This window comes from Hemiscyllium ocellatum, chromosome 22 (assembly GCF_020745735.1).
Source record: "Hemiscyllium ocellatum isolate sHemOce1 chromosome 22, sHemOce1.pat.X.cur, whole genome shotgun sequence".
Taxonomy (NCBI): domain Eukaryota; kingdom Metazoa; phylum Chordata; class Chondrichthyes; order Orectolobiformes; family Hemiscylliidae; genus Hemiscyllium; species Hemiscyllium ocellatum.
In genome coordinates, this window is record NC_083422.1 from 34,188,141 (window position 1) to 34,204,496 (window position 16,356).

Sequence of the window (16,356 nt, forward strand, 5' to 3'; positions counted from 1 at the left end):
CACTGACCTCCCATGTTGCCTCCAAATTCCCTCAACTGTATACTCAGTCTTTTTATTTCAAAAATATAATTGATTCATTAAAAAACTTTATTTATGTGCATAGTTACAAATGCAATTTGGTTCTGTACAGTAGCAGATCAAGGAAACAAGCAATCATTGGAGTTTGACTCTATTAAAACGTGATCTCTTCTTCCTAACCATGCAAAATTTACTGATCGTGCACTTTCAACAAGCCCTTTCTTAAAAAGAGCTAAGGTGAGCTGAGATCATTCACACTAGTTAAGCTTCAATAGTAACTAACACCTTTCAGGCCCTTTTCATAACTTCAGAATGATTGATAACTGTTCCTCAGTCAACTGAGTCAGTTATCTTTTCACTTGACTACTGAATTTTAAACTTTTAAAATGAAGAAAAGAAAGATTAACCAGTTATATTCCCATGTTGGACCCCAATTCCACAAACTATTTACTCACTCAGGCTGTGTCTCGCTCTGGATGTGATCTCTCCTTCCTGACTGGGCGAAGGTTACTAGAATAAATGGATCCTCCTCCATTTGAATCTAAGTTCCTCCCTAGCCCTAAGCCACATCCTGGCACTAGGCAGAAAACAGAGCCTCCAGACTCACTCCCTCTGCCATAAAGAATGGTGTTAACCCTGCCTCACAATGCTGTCCCATACTATCATTACAGTCTGTCTCACTCCCTGTGACACCTGTACCATGGTGTCACAGTCAACTTATCCCCCTGCAACCTACACTCTCATCTAAAGAAGCTGAAAGAACCTTAACTTGTTGAACAATTGAGGCTGAGGCTCCCATCTTCTGGATCCCCTTACTTGCCTCACTCACAGTCACAGGTTCTTGTCCCTGGACATTGACCAAATTCAATGATCCAACCCTAAGGGGTGTGAAAGCCTTCTGGTAGAAAGAACTCAAGTACCCTCTAATGTGTCGCACTGTTTGTAAGTCAGCTTCCAAATTCAAGTCTGAGCCAAAATTCCTCAAATTTTAAACACTTGTCACAGATATGTTTGCTTTGGACCAAACTGATACTCAGGAACTCTCATATGCTGCAACTGTGACACATCACCTGTCTTGCCATCATAATGAGTTTTAAAGAACTAATTAATTATTGCATTCAACTTTATATCTAGTTATGCTCTTATACATTTTACTGATCTTGCATAAGCCGCTATATTACTTTGAACCTTAGGAATAGAACAAACCTTAATCATTTACCAGATATTCACCAATTAACAGTAGTAAGTGATTAATGGGAGAATTATCAAATAATCCTCATTCTGCCCTGTACTTATCATGCCAACTGTAAGTGGCATAAAATATAGAACAATTCAGCACAAGGAACAGGTCCCTCAGCCCACCATGTCTGCATTTCCCATGATGCTATTCTAAACTTATCTCAACTGCAAAGTTCAAAGTGCAGGAATCTCTTTCAAGTACTGACACACACTGGGTCCCTCAATTCAGTCTTTGAAAGACAGCATAAACTATCCAAATAGTGAATTTTTAATGCAAAAATATGTTTTATTACTCTGAACAGAAAAATACCATGAACAGAAAGAAATATGCTCGACAGCAAAGATAAAAATTCATGACTCTTCTCACGCAATCATCTTAAAGTAATATCTTTATCTAAGTTCTCTAAATAAATGTTATTACAACTTTTCAATCTCGGAACAGAGTAATAGTTAGAGTGGCAGTAAGAAACCACCTGCAAAACAAAAGACACTGATTTCTTCAAAAGGGTATATGGAGATGAACTACCAAGGTTCCTAAAAATGACAAGATTATCAAGATAATAAATTTGATCCTCCACATTTACTAATTTTTTTTCCATACAAGGCCTTCTTATGTGGTAACAGTTCGGTTGATACAACTAGCTTCAACATTATTAGCTGGGGTGGGGCAAATCAAAATTTATAAAGACACCTACAACTGACTGCTACTTAGTACCCCAATGAACTGTGTTTGAAAATTAGATAAGGGACAATTCAAACTCAGCAGGAATGCCTCACATTTGAAAAGAGAGAGCTGATACTTCACTGTCTAAGCTGAGATTAAATTGCCACGTTATGAAGAAGCCAAGTAAATAATAGTACGTGCAGAAAAGGAAAAAGGAAATTGGTGCGTGGAAAGGAATTTAAAATATTTTATTTAATGTAAAGTATAATATATATATATTTTATGGACTATAACGTGACAAAATCCTCAAGTTCCCAAAAAGTAAAAAGCAGCAATCTTTGAATATCTGAGCTATATTTGTGTATTTATATGTATGGCAGCAGATTTACGGCTGTTACATATTACACAACTGTTGTGCCACGTTTGTTCCTCAGTGTACCTTAACAACAGAAAGGTCATACTAGTTTTGCAAGTCTCATGCATAAGATCCCATAATTTCCCAGTAGAATAATTTGAATTGTAAACTTCAAGATCTCATAAATAAACTTAAGCACTGAGGCATAAAATATCATGCATTAGCCACAGGTCTTTTGTATTAAGAACTATCAAGTCTAGAATTTTAGAAAATTCATTAGAATTTCTTCCTTTTTCTGATCAAACTTGAATGCAACTTCTTCCGCAACTGCATTAACATCAGCACACAGCTTTTTAGAATTATCCTGGAAAGTAACATGTCGAAGATCCTCCAAAAGCACAGTCTTAAGCTTATTAAGTTCTTCTGATAGCAATTTCATATTGCATGTAGACAGTTTCTTATCTAGACAAATATAATTTAATGTGAGATGTTTTGTGAAAATAAAAAATACCAACACACCATTCCAACATTCAAAAAAATGCTACATGCTTAAAACATATCTCAAATTCCTGGCATAATTTATTACTAATAAAAGTGAATAAGAATTCTGATAATAGCTAGCAAACGCATTTTCTTTTTGTTCTTCATCTGCCATTAAGTGCTTTAAACAACCAAATGTATTGCTATTCCTAATTGCCCTTGAAAAGGTAATGGTGAGCCACCTTCTTAAAAGCTGCAATCCATGAGATTAGTTACATCCGCAGTCCTGTTAGAGAGATTGTTTCTGGATTTATATCTATCCGTAAAAATATTATCTAAAGCAAGGGATACTGGAGGCAGCAAGAAAAACTTTTCTTATGCAGCAAGTAAAAATAAGCTGGAATATGTTCCTACTAGGATGGTGGAAGTGGGATTATCAATAATTTCAAAAGAAAACTGGATAAATACTGGAGAGAAAACAAAACTTGCAGGAGTGCAGTGATAGAGCTGAGTTTGACTGGATTTCTCCACAGAGAACCATTCATGCACTTGAATGGTTCAAAGTTTGTGAGAAGATTTGTAGCTCGGGTGCTCGTTGTTGTGGTTCTGTTCGCCGAGCTGGGAATTTGTGTTGCAGACATTTCGTCCCCTGTCTAGGTGACATCCTCAGTGCTTGGGAGCCTCCTGTGAAGCGCTTCTGTGATCTTTCCTCCAGCATTTGTAGTGGTTTGAATTGGACGCTTCCGGTTGTCAGTTCCAGCTGTCCGTTGCAGTGGCCGGTATAGTGGGTCCAGATCAATGTGCTTATTGATTGAATCTGTGGATGAGTGCCATGCCTCTAGGAATTCCCTGGCTGTTCTCGGTTTGGCTTGTCCTATAATAGTAGTGTTGAGCCAGTCGAATTCATGTTGCTTGTCATCTGCATGTGTGGCTACTAAGGATAGCTGGTTGTGTCGTTTCGTGGCTAGTTGGTGTTCGTGGATTGCACAAAACACTACATAGGACAAACAGGAAGACGGCTAACGATCCACATCCATGAACACCAACTAGCCACAAAACGACACGACCAGCTATCCTTAGTAGCCACACATGCAGATGACAAGCAACATGAATTCGACTGGGACAACAATACTATTATTGGACGAGCCAAACAGAGAACAGCCAGGGAATTCCTAGAGACATGGGACTCAGCCACAGATTCAATCAATAAGCACATTGATCTGGACCCAATATACCGCCCATTGCAACGGACAGCTGGAACTGACAACCGGAAGCGTCAGATTCAAACCACTACAAATGCCGGAGGAAAGATCACAGAAGCGCTTCACAGGAGGCTCCCAAGCACTGAGGATGTCACCTAGACAGGGGACGAAACGTCTGCAACACAAATTCCCAGCTCGGCGAACAGAACCACAACAACTTGAATGGTTTTCTTCTGTGCCACAATGAATATTCCACAAGTGCTTTTCTTTTTATTCTGCCCATTCACATTATAAAGCATTACATCAGAATCTAAGTGTGGTACACAAAAATTTCTCTTTAAAAAAAAAGCTAGTTACTTGGAACAGGAATATCTCCAGGGTCTCCATATAGTTCAAAAAATAAATGTACAGTATGGGCAGTGCAGACCAGAAATATGGCAACTTAATCCCTAATCTTTTTATTAAAAAAAGAGACTTGGGTTGTAAGTACTTATTTCCCAACTTTGTTTGCCTTTGACAAAGTAGTGGTGGATGACCTTCTTAAAATCCATGTTGTGAAGGCACTCCCACGGCACTTTAATTAGGGACTAAAATGACAATGAACGAATGGCAATGTGTGTTGAAAAAAATTCCTGTTTTAATTTAAGAGACGGTATGCACCTGAATAGGTTAGAGACCAGCATTCTGGCAGGCAGGTTTGCTACTGCAACACAGCTACATTTAAACTAAGTAGTGGGGGGGAGGAGACAAACTGGATGTTTAAGAAGGAAATTGGAGGGAAAGTTAGAACAAGGGAAGTCAAGAAAGACAACTGTATCAATGAGGCAGAAAACTCAAAGGGATCATGCTGTAAGGTTGAGTGAAATAGGAGTTGATGGGAAGGGTGAGGGCAGTAACAAATTAAAAATACTATACATGAATGCACGAAGCATTAGAAATAAAATGGATGAGCTTGAGGCTCTTTTGGAAATTGGCAGATACGATATTGTGGGGATAACTGAGATGTGGCTTCATGTGGACAGGGCCTGGGAAATGAATATTCAAGGCTACATGTGCTATCGTAAGGACAGACTGACAGGGAGAGGAGGTGAGGTGGCCATGTTGGTAAGGGATGATATTCAGTCCCTTGCGCGGGGACCTAGAATCAGGGGATGTGGAGTCAGTATGGATAGAGCTGAGAAATACTAAGGGTAAAAAGATCCTCTTGGGAGTTGTCTACAGGCCCCCAAACAGTAGTCTGGTTATCGGATGTAAATTAAATCAGGAGCTGAAACTGGCCTATTGCAAAGATGTTACTACAGTTGTTATGGGGGATTTCAAAATGCAGGTAGACTGGGAGAATCAGGATGGTATTGGACCTCAAGAAAGAGACTTTGTGGAGTGCCTCAGAGATGGATTCCTAGAACAGCTGGTGCTGGAACCAACCAGGGAGAAGGCAATTCTGGATCTAGTATTGTGCAACAAACCAGAATTGGTCAGGGACCTCGAAGTAAAGGAGCCATTGGGAAGTAGTGACCATAATACAATAAGCTTCACTCTGCAATTTGAGAGGGAGAGGGTACAGTCGGAAGTGACAATATTTTTGTTGAATAAAGGGAACTATGGCGCTATGAGGGAGGAGCTGACCAAAGTTCAATGGTGCAATACCTTAGCAGGGATGACAGTGGAGGAACAATGGCAGATATTTCTGTGTATAGTGCAGAAGTTGCAGGATCAGTTCATACCAAAAAGGAAGAAAGATCCTAGGAGGAGGCATGGGTGGCCGTGGCTGACAGGGGAAGTTAAGAAACATATAAAGTTAAAAGAGAAAAAGTATAACATAGCAAAGATAAGTGGGAAAACGGAGGACTGGGAAGCTTTAAAAGTACAACAGAGGATTACTAAGAAGGAAATAGTAAGAAGAGAAAAAATGAGGTACGAAGCTAAACTGGCCAATAATATAAAGGAGGATAGTAAAAGTTTTTTTAGGTATGTGAAAGGCAAAAAAATGGTTAAGACTAAAATTGGGCCCTTGAAGACAGAAACAGGGGGATATATTATGGGGAACAAAGAAATGGCAGAAGAATTGAATTTGTACTTCAGATCTGTGTTCACTGGGGAAGACATAAGCAATCTCCCTGAGGTAAAGTGGCTGAAGGACCTGAACTTAAGGGAATTCATATTTGCCAGGAATTGGTGTTGGAGAGACTGTTAGGTCTGAAGGTTGATAAGTCCCCAGGGCCTGATGGTCTACATCCCAGGGTACTGAAGAAGGTGGCTCGAGAAATCGTGGATGTGTTGGTGATTATTTTCCAGAGTTCGATAGATTCGGGATCAGTTCCTGCGGATTGGAGGGTGGCTAATGTTGTGCCACTTTTTAAGAAAGGTGGGAGAGAGAAAACAGGAAATTATAGACCAGTTAGTCTGGCCTCAGTGGTGGGAAAAATGCTGGAGTTTATCATAAAGGATGAAATTACGACAGATCTGGATAGTAATAACAGGATAGGTCAGAGTCAGCATGGATTTATGAAGGGGAAATCATGCTCGACTAATCTTCTGGAATTTTTTGAGGATGTAACTCTGAAGATGGACGAGGGAGATCTAGTAGATGTAGTGTACCTGGACTTTCAGAAAGCTTTTGATAAAGTCCCACATAGGATGTTAGTGAGCAAAATTAGGGCACATGGTTTTGGGGGCAAAGTACTAACTTGGATTGAAAGTTGGTTGGCTGACAGGAAACAAAGATTAGTGATAAACGGCTCCATTTCGGAATGGCAGGCAGTGACCAGTGGGGTACCGCTGGGATCAGTACTGGGACCGCAGCTTTTTACAATATATGTTAATGATATAGAAGATGGCATTAGCAATAGCATTAGCAAATTTGCTGATGATACTAAGCTGGGTGGCAGGGTGAAATGTGATGAGGATGTTAGGAGATTACAGAGTGACCTGGACAAGTTAGGTGAGTGGTCAGATGCATGGCAGATACAGTTTAATGTGGATAAATGTATGGTTATCCACTTTGGTGGCAAGAACAGGAAGGCAGATCACTACCTGGAATCAATTTAGGTAAAGGGGCAGTACAGAGAGATCCGGGTGTTCTTGCACATCAGTCAATGAAGGTAAGCATGCAGGTACAGCAGGTAGTGAAGAAGGCTAATAGCATGCTGGCCTTCATAACGAGGGATTGAGTATAGAAGCAAAGAGGTTCTTCTGCAGCTGTACAGGGCCCTGGTGAGACCACACCTGGAGTACTTTGTGCAGTTCTGGTCTCCAAATTTGAGGAAAGACATTCTGGCTATTGAGGGAGTGCAGTGTTGGTTCACGAGGTCAATTCCTGGAATGGCGGGATTACCTTTCATTGAAAGACTGGAGCGACTGGGCTTGTATACCCTTGAGTTTAGAAGACTGAGAGGGGATCTGATTGAGATATATAAGATTATTAAAGGATTGGACACTCTGGAGGCAGGACACATGTTTCCGCTGCTGGGTGAGTCTGAACCAGAGGGCACAGCTAAAAATACGGGGTAGACCATTTAGGATAGAGATGAGGAGAAACTTCTTCATCCAGAGAGTGGTGGCTGTGTGGAATGCTCTGCCCCAGAGGGCAGTGGAGGCCCAGTCTCTGGATTCATTGAAGAAAGAGTTGGATAGAACTCTCAAGGATTGTGGAATCAAAGGTTATGGAGATAAGGCAGGAACAAGATACTGATTAAGGATGATCAGCCATGATCATATTGAATGGTGGTGCAGGCTCGAAGGGCAGAATGGCCTATTCCTGCACCTATTGTCTATAGTTTCACATGCCTGTTTCTGGAGTTTATTTCTTTCTCAAGCCTCCCCTATTACACTTCTTTTGTGAATGACTCCCATGAATTTTCACTATTTTGGCCATTTTTGTTGTTTTCCTTATCTGAAACGACATTTTATATCGAGAATATTTTTGATAGGCACATTAATTATTCAATATTTCAACCTGTAAATTCCTCCCTGTGATTGCCAATCTGTTGCTTCTCTTCTTCTGTGCTCTAATTTCTCCAGTTCTTTTTTCAATTCACTCATGGGACGTTTAGTGTTGCTGCCTGGCCAACATTTATTGCCCATGCCTAGCTGTCCTTGAGAAGGTGGTGGTGAACTGCCTTCTTGAACCACTCTAGTCCATGTGCTATACATAGATCTTTAGAGAGAGAAATCCAAGATTTTCAACAGTGAAGGAACGATAATATATTTTGAAGTCAGATGGTAAATGGCTTGGAGGGGAATTTGCAGACGGTGGTGTTCCCTTATATCTTCAGCCCTTGTCCTTCTAAATGGAAGTGGTTGTGGGTTTGGAAGGTGACTGCCTAAGAATCTTTTGTGAATTTTTGCAGTGCATCTTATAGGTAGTATACATCGTTACTACTAAGCAGGAGGAAGAGGGAATGGATACTTGTGGATGTGATGCCAATTGATTGGGCTGCTTTGTTCTGGATGGATCAAGTATATTGAGTGTTATTGGCATGGCACCCATCCAGGCGAGTGGAGAGTACACCATCACACTCCTGACTTATGCCTTGCAGATTGTTGGACAGATTCTGGTGAGTTACTCACAATATTCCCAGCCTTTGACTTGCCCTTAGAGCTACTGTGTTTATGTGGTGAGTCTAGTTCAGTTTCTGGTTAATGGTATTCCCCAGGATGTTGATAAACAGGGGATTTAGTGATGATAACAGCATTGAATGTCAAGGTGTGGTAATTAGATCAGCTCTTATTGGAAATGGTCATTGCCTGGCACTTGCATGACATGAATGCTACTTGCCACTTGTCAGCCCAAGCCTGGATATTCTTCAGATATTATTGCATATGAACATGAACTGCTTCAGTAGTTGATGATCATAAACGGTGCTGAACATTGGTGAACATCCCCACTTCCAATTTTATGATGAAAGGAAGGACATTAGTGATGATCAAGAGTAGAGTGATATTATCATGCCTGCTTATCTTTTAATTTTTAATTCTGACAAGGTGTTACTCTTTCCCAGTACAGATTGAATGACTTGTCATGGAGTTCCAGTAAATTCTATTTGGCTGGTGTTTACTGGGTCATGGTTATGTAGAAGAGAAGATCCCTAATGAGATTGAAATTGCACTGCTTAGCTTAAAAATATGTCCAGAGAAGCAAATCCTCTGTAATTCCTATTTGATTAAAATAAAGGCATTTCACAAAAAAAGTGTTTCAGTCTCTAAAGTGTGCAGTCTAACATTTGCAAAAGCACTTTGTTAGAATGCAATATAATTATTTTTGAAGTTTAGTTACACAAGCATCTACAGCAGAAAAAAAAAGTCTATTGGGATCACATGAGGCTCCTTGCCATGTCTCTTCATCTACCCCTACCAAGGTATCCTTCTGCTGCAATCTCCTTCACGCTTATCTAACTTCTTCTTAAATACATCAATGTCATTTACCTCAGCGACCACATTTCACATTGCTGATACTTTTTGGATACTGAAGGTTCTCCCAAATTTTATTTTATTCTCTGGCTAATTTATTTGTTAAAAGTTTCTTCTATTTACAATGATTAGTTTTAACTCTCCCAACAAGTGGAGATGTTTCATCTGTTGGGAAAATGCAAAGCTAATGGTCATAAGTGTAAGAGAGTTTTAACAAATCAAATATTCTGGTCACCCTTCTTTATTAAGGATGTTGTTAAACTTGAGAGAGTGCAGAAAAGATTTACAAGGACATTGCCAGGACTGAAGGACTTGAGTTATATGGAGAAGCTGAATAGAATGGGGCTTTTTACCCTTCAGCATCAGAGGCTGAGGGGTACCTTATAGAGATTTACAAAATCACGAGGGGCATGGATAGGGCAAATAGCCAGGTCTTTTTCCTTAGGCGGCGAGTCCAAATCTAGAGGGCATAGGCTTAAGATGAGAGTGGAAAGATTTAAAAAGGACCTGATGGGGAATGTTTTCACGCAGAGGGCAGTGTGTGTATTTTTGAGCTGCCAGAAGTAGTGTGGAGGCTGGTAAAATTACAACACTTAAAAGGTATCTGGATGGGTATATTAATAGGAAGGCTTAGAGGGATAGGGCCAAATGCTAGCAAATGGGACCTGGTCAGATAGGGATGTCTGGTCAGCACATCCAAGTTGGAACGAAGGGTCTGTTTCTGTGCTTTATAACTCTAGCTTATCAAACCATTTTGTTATCATAAGGATTTGTATCAGGTCACTACCAGCATTATCACCATTCACAATCATCACCATGCTCAAGACTTTTATAAAGAAAAGTCCAAGCATCTTTCCTCATAAGTGCATCCTTTCAGTCCTGATATCTTGTGAATCATTTTAGAATCTTCCACAGTATCACTGTGCCCTTTTTTCAAATATAATCACTGTGCATAGTACTTCAGATGTGGTTTAACCAATGTTCTAAACAAGTGTAACTTCCTAGCTCATCAATCTATCCCTCGACAAAAGAAAAGGTGCCTGCTTTGCTTTTTTTCTCTTTATTAATCAATGTTGCTACTTTCAATGAATTGTGCACCTTTGTTTCACCCCCTTTAGACTTATGATCCAGTTGTTTGTGGTGTTATGAAGATGTGGATGTACTTTAAGAGAGTTTAAAACAGCAGAACTACAGGACAAAGCACCAAGTGTTCTCATCACGGCAACAATGCATGTAACACTTGATTAGCTCGCTGCCTAAAGACAAAAACAAATTCAAATTCGGCCAATCAGTTTAAATTATACCCCGAAAAAATACCAATTTCCAATCAAGTTTGAATCGAGCATATTGATAATCTTAAGAGCCATTGACACAATCTGATGCTCTGGAGTCTAAGACCGGGGGAAAATTGAACAGTTGAGAGTAGAACTGCCAAGCCCTAGAATGTAACAGACTACTTGAAAAAAATCTCTTAAAAGTCCCTTTTTGATCAGTAACCTGTAATGCAGAGATTTCTAACAAGGAGAAAAGAAGACACAGGAAAACGGCACGGTGGCACAGTGGTTAGCACTGCTGCCTCACAGTGCTAAAGACCCGGGTTCAATTCCCACCTCAGGCGACTCTCTTTGTAGAGTTTTCACATTCTCCCCGTGTCTGCGTGGGTTTCCTCCGGGTGCTCCGATTTCTTCCCACAATCCAACAATGTGCAGGTTAGGTGAACTGGCCATGCTAAATTGCCCATAGTGTTAGGTGAAGGGGTCATGTAGGGAAATGGGTCTGGGTGGGTTGCGCTTCGGTGGGTCGGTGTGGATTTGTTGGGCCAAAGGTCCTGTTTCCACACTGTAAGTAATCTAATCTAATCTAAAAACCCAAAGACAAGAGCCTTATTTTGAGATAAGAAGTGTTGTTTTGTAAATCTTAATTGGGAGTTTTATTGGACTAGAATTATGGAAGGGAAGGTTAGAGAAAGAAATTGTAAATAGTGATTAGTTAATTATTCTCCGTTATACTTTAAGAAATAAACTTGTTAATTTTTAATTTACATAGTTCTTGGCCACTCGAACTTTTACAATTAGTGCACGGCATAAATCTTCTGTGTTGCTGGTTTTAAATTAAGCAGGAGAGTTTAACCCATGTTGTAAGAGTTGTCTCCTTAATATTTGCACAAAATGCACCACTATGCAATGCACTGAAATTAATTCTTAAAGGTTGTTAACATATCTTGTATTATGTCACATTCCTGATCAGTATTAAGTGTCCTTCAATTTAGCATCATTTGTTAGTTTTTAAATTGTACTTTATTTCCTGAATCCAAATTGTAAATTGTGATAACTGTGATCGGAGCATGTCTACTTCACAACAGTCTTCAGAGGTCACCGAAACATTTTCTTTCAGTTTTCTGTATCTTGTTATTCATTCTACTACTTGTCCCCCAACACCACATGCTCTGACCTCATTATGCATTAATTTTAAAGGTCTTCTGGAAATCCAAATGTATGACATTTACTTTTGGGATATCTATATAATAACCATGATTTTAATTTTGCTTTTAAAATTATATCAGAAGAAGTCATGATAAACCAAAAGTACATAAATTACAGGTCATGTACATGAATTGTATTAGTTATACCTTTTGCAGTTTTCATAGATTGGGATACCAAACGACGGATGGTTTGATCAGCCTGATGAAGAACACTAGCTGCGCAAATGGCACGATCTATTGCCTGCGTGACAGTCAAAAGTAGACATTTTAAACATTTTGTGATGAAACTGTGAAAGTTATATGTATACACTTAAATATTGTCAATTGTAAGTTTGGATTCTTAGAATTCGAGAGAAGTGTCTATCAAACTCCTAAGTGCTAAGAAGTCTTCAATGCACTAAGCAGCATTCCTATGAAAAGGAGTTTAAAAGTAATGAAATTACCTCCGAATAGTAAGTTATTGTTAATCTCAGACTGGAGTGTTGGGATACAGACAGTGGAAAAGAAGAAAAGTTATGCTTTTGAAGTTTAAAAAAAGGAACTGAAGTTGCGTAAAGGAAGTACAGCACTGGAAAATAAGTCACGAGCATAATAATAATTTTGGAACAGCTATCTCTAGGAACAGATGAGTTGAAATTTTAATTATTTTGATCCCATAAAAGTAGTTTAGAAATAGTCTATCTTCCTTGGAAACTGGACTGGGTCTTGTTCATGCTGAGTTAGAGGGACAGCACGAGATATTCTTAGAATTGCAACAATATTTGTAAGCTGTACTAGCATGTACTGATGAAATATAAAATAGTTCTTTCTGCTCTATAAAGAGTGCTTAAGTTATGTCTACTGTTTGACTTGGTGTTATAAGGGAATAATGATTTATTCCTAGTTTATATTCGTTTGTGTTGTTAATGAATATTTGTTTTGCTTTATTGTTAAACAAAGATCACAACATTGTGTGCTTATGTTTATTAAAAGATCTCTTTGGTAGCAAAGATTTAAAAAATGATCTACCCACAATGTTCCTGCTGAAGATCGGAGTTGTTTTATACTAACATCATATGGCATTACCTATAACAATTGGGGCCACTAAATCATAACAGTTTGCAGAAATCTATGCAAATAGTAATTACTGGACTAGTTGTATGCTTGACATTTAAATTAAACCAAAATTGTCGGTGGGCCCTAAAATGTTAGTGCACTCCTTTTATTTGTATATTCATCTTTCAGACATTTATTGATTTGAGTTGTAATGAAGACCAGCATTGAAGACAAGTAATACATTCAATTTGAGTTTTGATAAAATGAAAAGATATCCTGTTGAAGCTTTTATTTTCGACTTATCAGGATAGAATTACAAGAAATGTGCTAGAAGAAACACATATTCATAAGCACTGCACCTATCCAATAGACAATAGGTGCAGAAGTAGGCCAGTCAGCCCTTCGAGCCTGCACCGCCATTCAATATGATCATGGCTGATCATTCCTAATTGGTATCCTCTTCCTGCCTTATCTCCATAACCCTTGATTCCACTACCTTTGAGAGCTCTATCCAACTCTTTCTTAAATGAATCCAGAGACTGGGCCTCCACTGCCCTCTGGGGCAGAGCATTCCACACAGCCACCACTCAAACAGAAAGAATGCATCCTTTGCAAACAGAAAGAATGCATCCAGACATTATGTTTTTTTTAACTGAAGAAAATCTTAGAAGATAAACCTGGCACATTCTCCTTGGCAATGCCTTGATCAATCAGAATCAATTTGCATGACTTGGATTTCAACAAAAGCTAGTCTAATGGCAATAGTCAACTGTCATAAAGCCTAACTGGTTCACAAATGGCTTTTAGGGAAGAAAATCTGTTGTGTTTAACATGTTCCGATCTATATATAACTCCAGAGCCACAATAATGACTCTTAAATGCCCTCTGGGCAAATATGAACGTGCATTAAATGCTGGCCTAACCAGCAATGCCCACATCCCATGAACAAATTTAGAAAAAAACCGAATCCCGAGTGAAGCCCTTCAAAAGGTTACTGCTGAAAGCAATAACATAAGAAACATTCTTTAATTCTATCTACATTCTCATTTGTGTACCAGATCAACATTTAAAAATAGCTTTATTTAGAAAACGCATTTAATTATATAATCCACTGCATTTACCTTTTGTTCAATGTTTTCTTCAAACGGTTTTTCTGGATTTTCTAAAGAAACATCAAGTAATTGAAACACCTTCTGGCTGTAAAACATGAATGGATATGGAATTCACTAGTGAATGCAATGGTGTATCTAACACTACTTTTAATTTTAGCTTGGCACAAAAGAAATTGGCTATATTTTGGTATCTTACTAGAATTGTTATTCCTTGGCCAATATTTACTCTCAAAAATGGCAGAGAAGGAACTAGCTTTGTAAAGAAAAATAGAAACATTGCAAATACTCAGCAAGTCTAAAGCATCTATAGAAATCTCTAAAATTTTCCAATAGTTTCAGTTTTCTTTTTTATAAATATGACAATTTTATCTTGATTTCACAAAAGTACAGAATCCTTGCTTATTTCTGATTGCACTACACTTGCTGCCCTTCTGTACCACACCCAAATGCCTAGATATTAAGCATCACTGCAGTAAGGCCTCATTATGCTGACTTTTAGTCTGTTTCCATGCTGTGCAACTCTATGACTGTGATGTTGGAAATTCTGGATCAGCAGTGAAAACCTCAGCCAGCTCTTCAATCCTTAACCCAGAATGACCTGACATAAATTACAGTGCCAATGACAGTGAGATGAAACATTTCAGTGTGAAGAAGGAATGGAACATTCCTGCTCTATAATTTCATAAGTTCACTAAATAATTGAAGATCTACCCTACACTCTTCTCAATAACTATGAATCTATTAGAGGTAGCACCAAAAAAAAAGCTGAAGAAGCCATCTTCAGGATCAACTGGATAAATGATCTCAGTTTCCTGCTGAGATTCCCAGAATCGCAAGTCAAGTCAATTCAATTCATTCGATGTGATATCATGAAATGTCTGAAAACACTGGACATAACAAAGGCTATAGGTCATGACAACATCCAGTAATACTTCTGAAGATTCGTACTTCAGAACTAGCCACGCCTCCAGCCAACCTGGATTAGTAAAGCTGCAATACTGACATCAACCTGACAATGTGGACAATTATTCAAGTACTGAAAATGTGTTGCTGGAAAAGCGCAGCAGGTCAGGTCAGGCAGCATCCAAGGAACAGGAAATTCGACGTTTCAGGCATAAGCCCTTCATCTTCCTACTGTCCCCTTGACCATGACCCCACCTCCCACCACCAAACCATCATCTCCCAGACCATCCATAACCTCATCACCTCAGGGGATCTCCCATCCACCGCCTCCAACCTCATAGTCCCACAACCCCGCACCGCCCGTTTCTACCTCCTGCCCAAAATCCACAAACCTGACTGCCCCGGCCGACCCATTGTCTCAGCCTGCTCCTGCCCCACCGAACTCATCTCCGCATACCTCGACACGGTCCTGTCCCCCTTAGTCCAAGAACTCCCCACCTACGTTCGGGACACCACCCACGCCCTCCACCTCCTCCCGGATTTTCGCTTCCCCGGTCCCCAGCGCCTTATCTTCACGATGGACATCCAGTCCCTGTACACCTCCATCCCCCATCACGAAGGACTCAAAGCCCTCCGCTTCTTCCTTTTAAAAAAAAATTCCTGATGAAGGGCTTATGCCTGAAACTTCGAATTTCCTGTTCCTTGGATGCATCCTGACCTGCTGCGCTTTTCCAGCAACACATTTTCAGCTCTGATTTCCAGCATCTGCAGACCTCACTTTCTCCTCAATTATTCAAGTACTGCCATGACGACAAAAAGCAGGACAAATCTAATCCAGCTAATTACCACCCCAACAGTCTACGCTTGATCATCAGAACAGTGACACTACGTGACGTCAACAGTGCTAGCAATAAACACTTAAATAACAATGGACTATTTACAAATGCTCAGTTTGGACTCTACCATGGCCTCTTAGCTTCTAAATTCAGTACATCCTTGGATTAAACAAAGACAAAGGAGTTGAATTCAAGAGATGAAGTGAGAGTAAATGCACTGAACATGACACAGCATTTGACCTACAATGGCTTCAAGGTAAACTACCTAAATTCAGTTAATGGGAATTAGATTCATACATAATGGAAACAGACCCTATGGTCCAACTTGTCCATGACGTCCAGATATCCTAAATGAATCTAGTCCTACGTGTCAGCATTTGGCCCATACCCCTCTAAACCTTCCCTACTTATATATCCATCCAATGCTTTTTAAATGTTATACCAGCCTCCACCACTTCCTCTGGCAGCTCATTCCATACATGGACTACACTCTGCATGAAAACCTTGCTCCTTGAGTCCCTTTTAAATCTTTCCCCTCTCACCTTAAACCTGCAGTACAATTCCAATAAGGTGATCATTTCTTAGTTTCCCAAATAACTTCACTGGACGCACTCCCAGGAT

At 39.6% G+C, this 16,356-nt stretch overlaps 1 protein-coding gene across 1 annotated transcript in view; it reads right to left on the reverse strand.

Annotated features, from left to right (window-relative positions):
* Positions 1–1,279: 1,279 nt before the first annotated feature.
* The window catches only part of LOC132826147 (L-seryl-tRNA(Sec) kinase-like), a 40,149-nt gene continuing 25,072 nt past the window's right edge, over positions 1,280–16,356 (reverse strand). The window contains exons 5-7 of the mRNA XM_060841793.1: positions 14,006–14,081; positions 11,997–12,090; positions 1,280–2,738 (exon numbers count right to left, since the gene is read on the reverse strand). Coding sequence (XP_060697776.1) covers positions 2,533–2,738; positions 11,997–12,090; positions 14,006–14,081 — 376 coding nt within the window. The 3' untranslated portion in view covers positions 1,280–2,532. The remainder of the gene's footprint in view (positions 2,739–11,996; positions 12,091–14,005; positions 14,082–16,356) is intronic.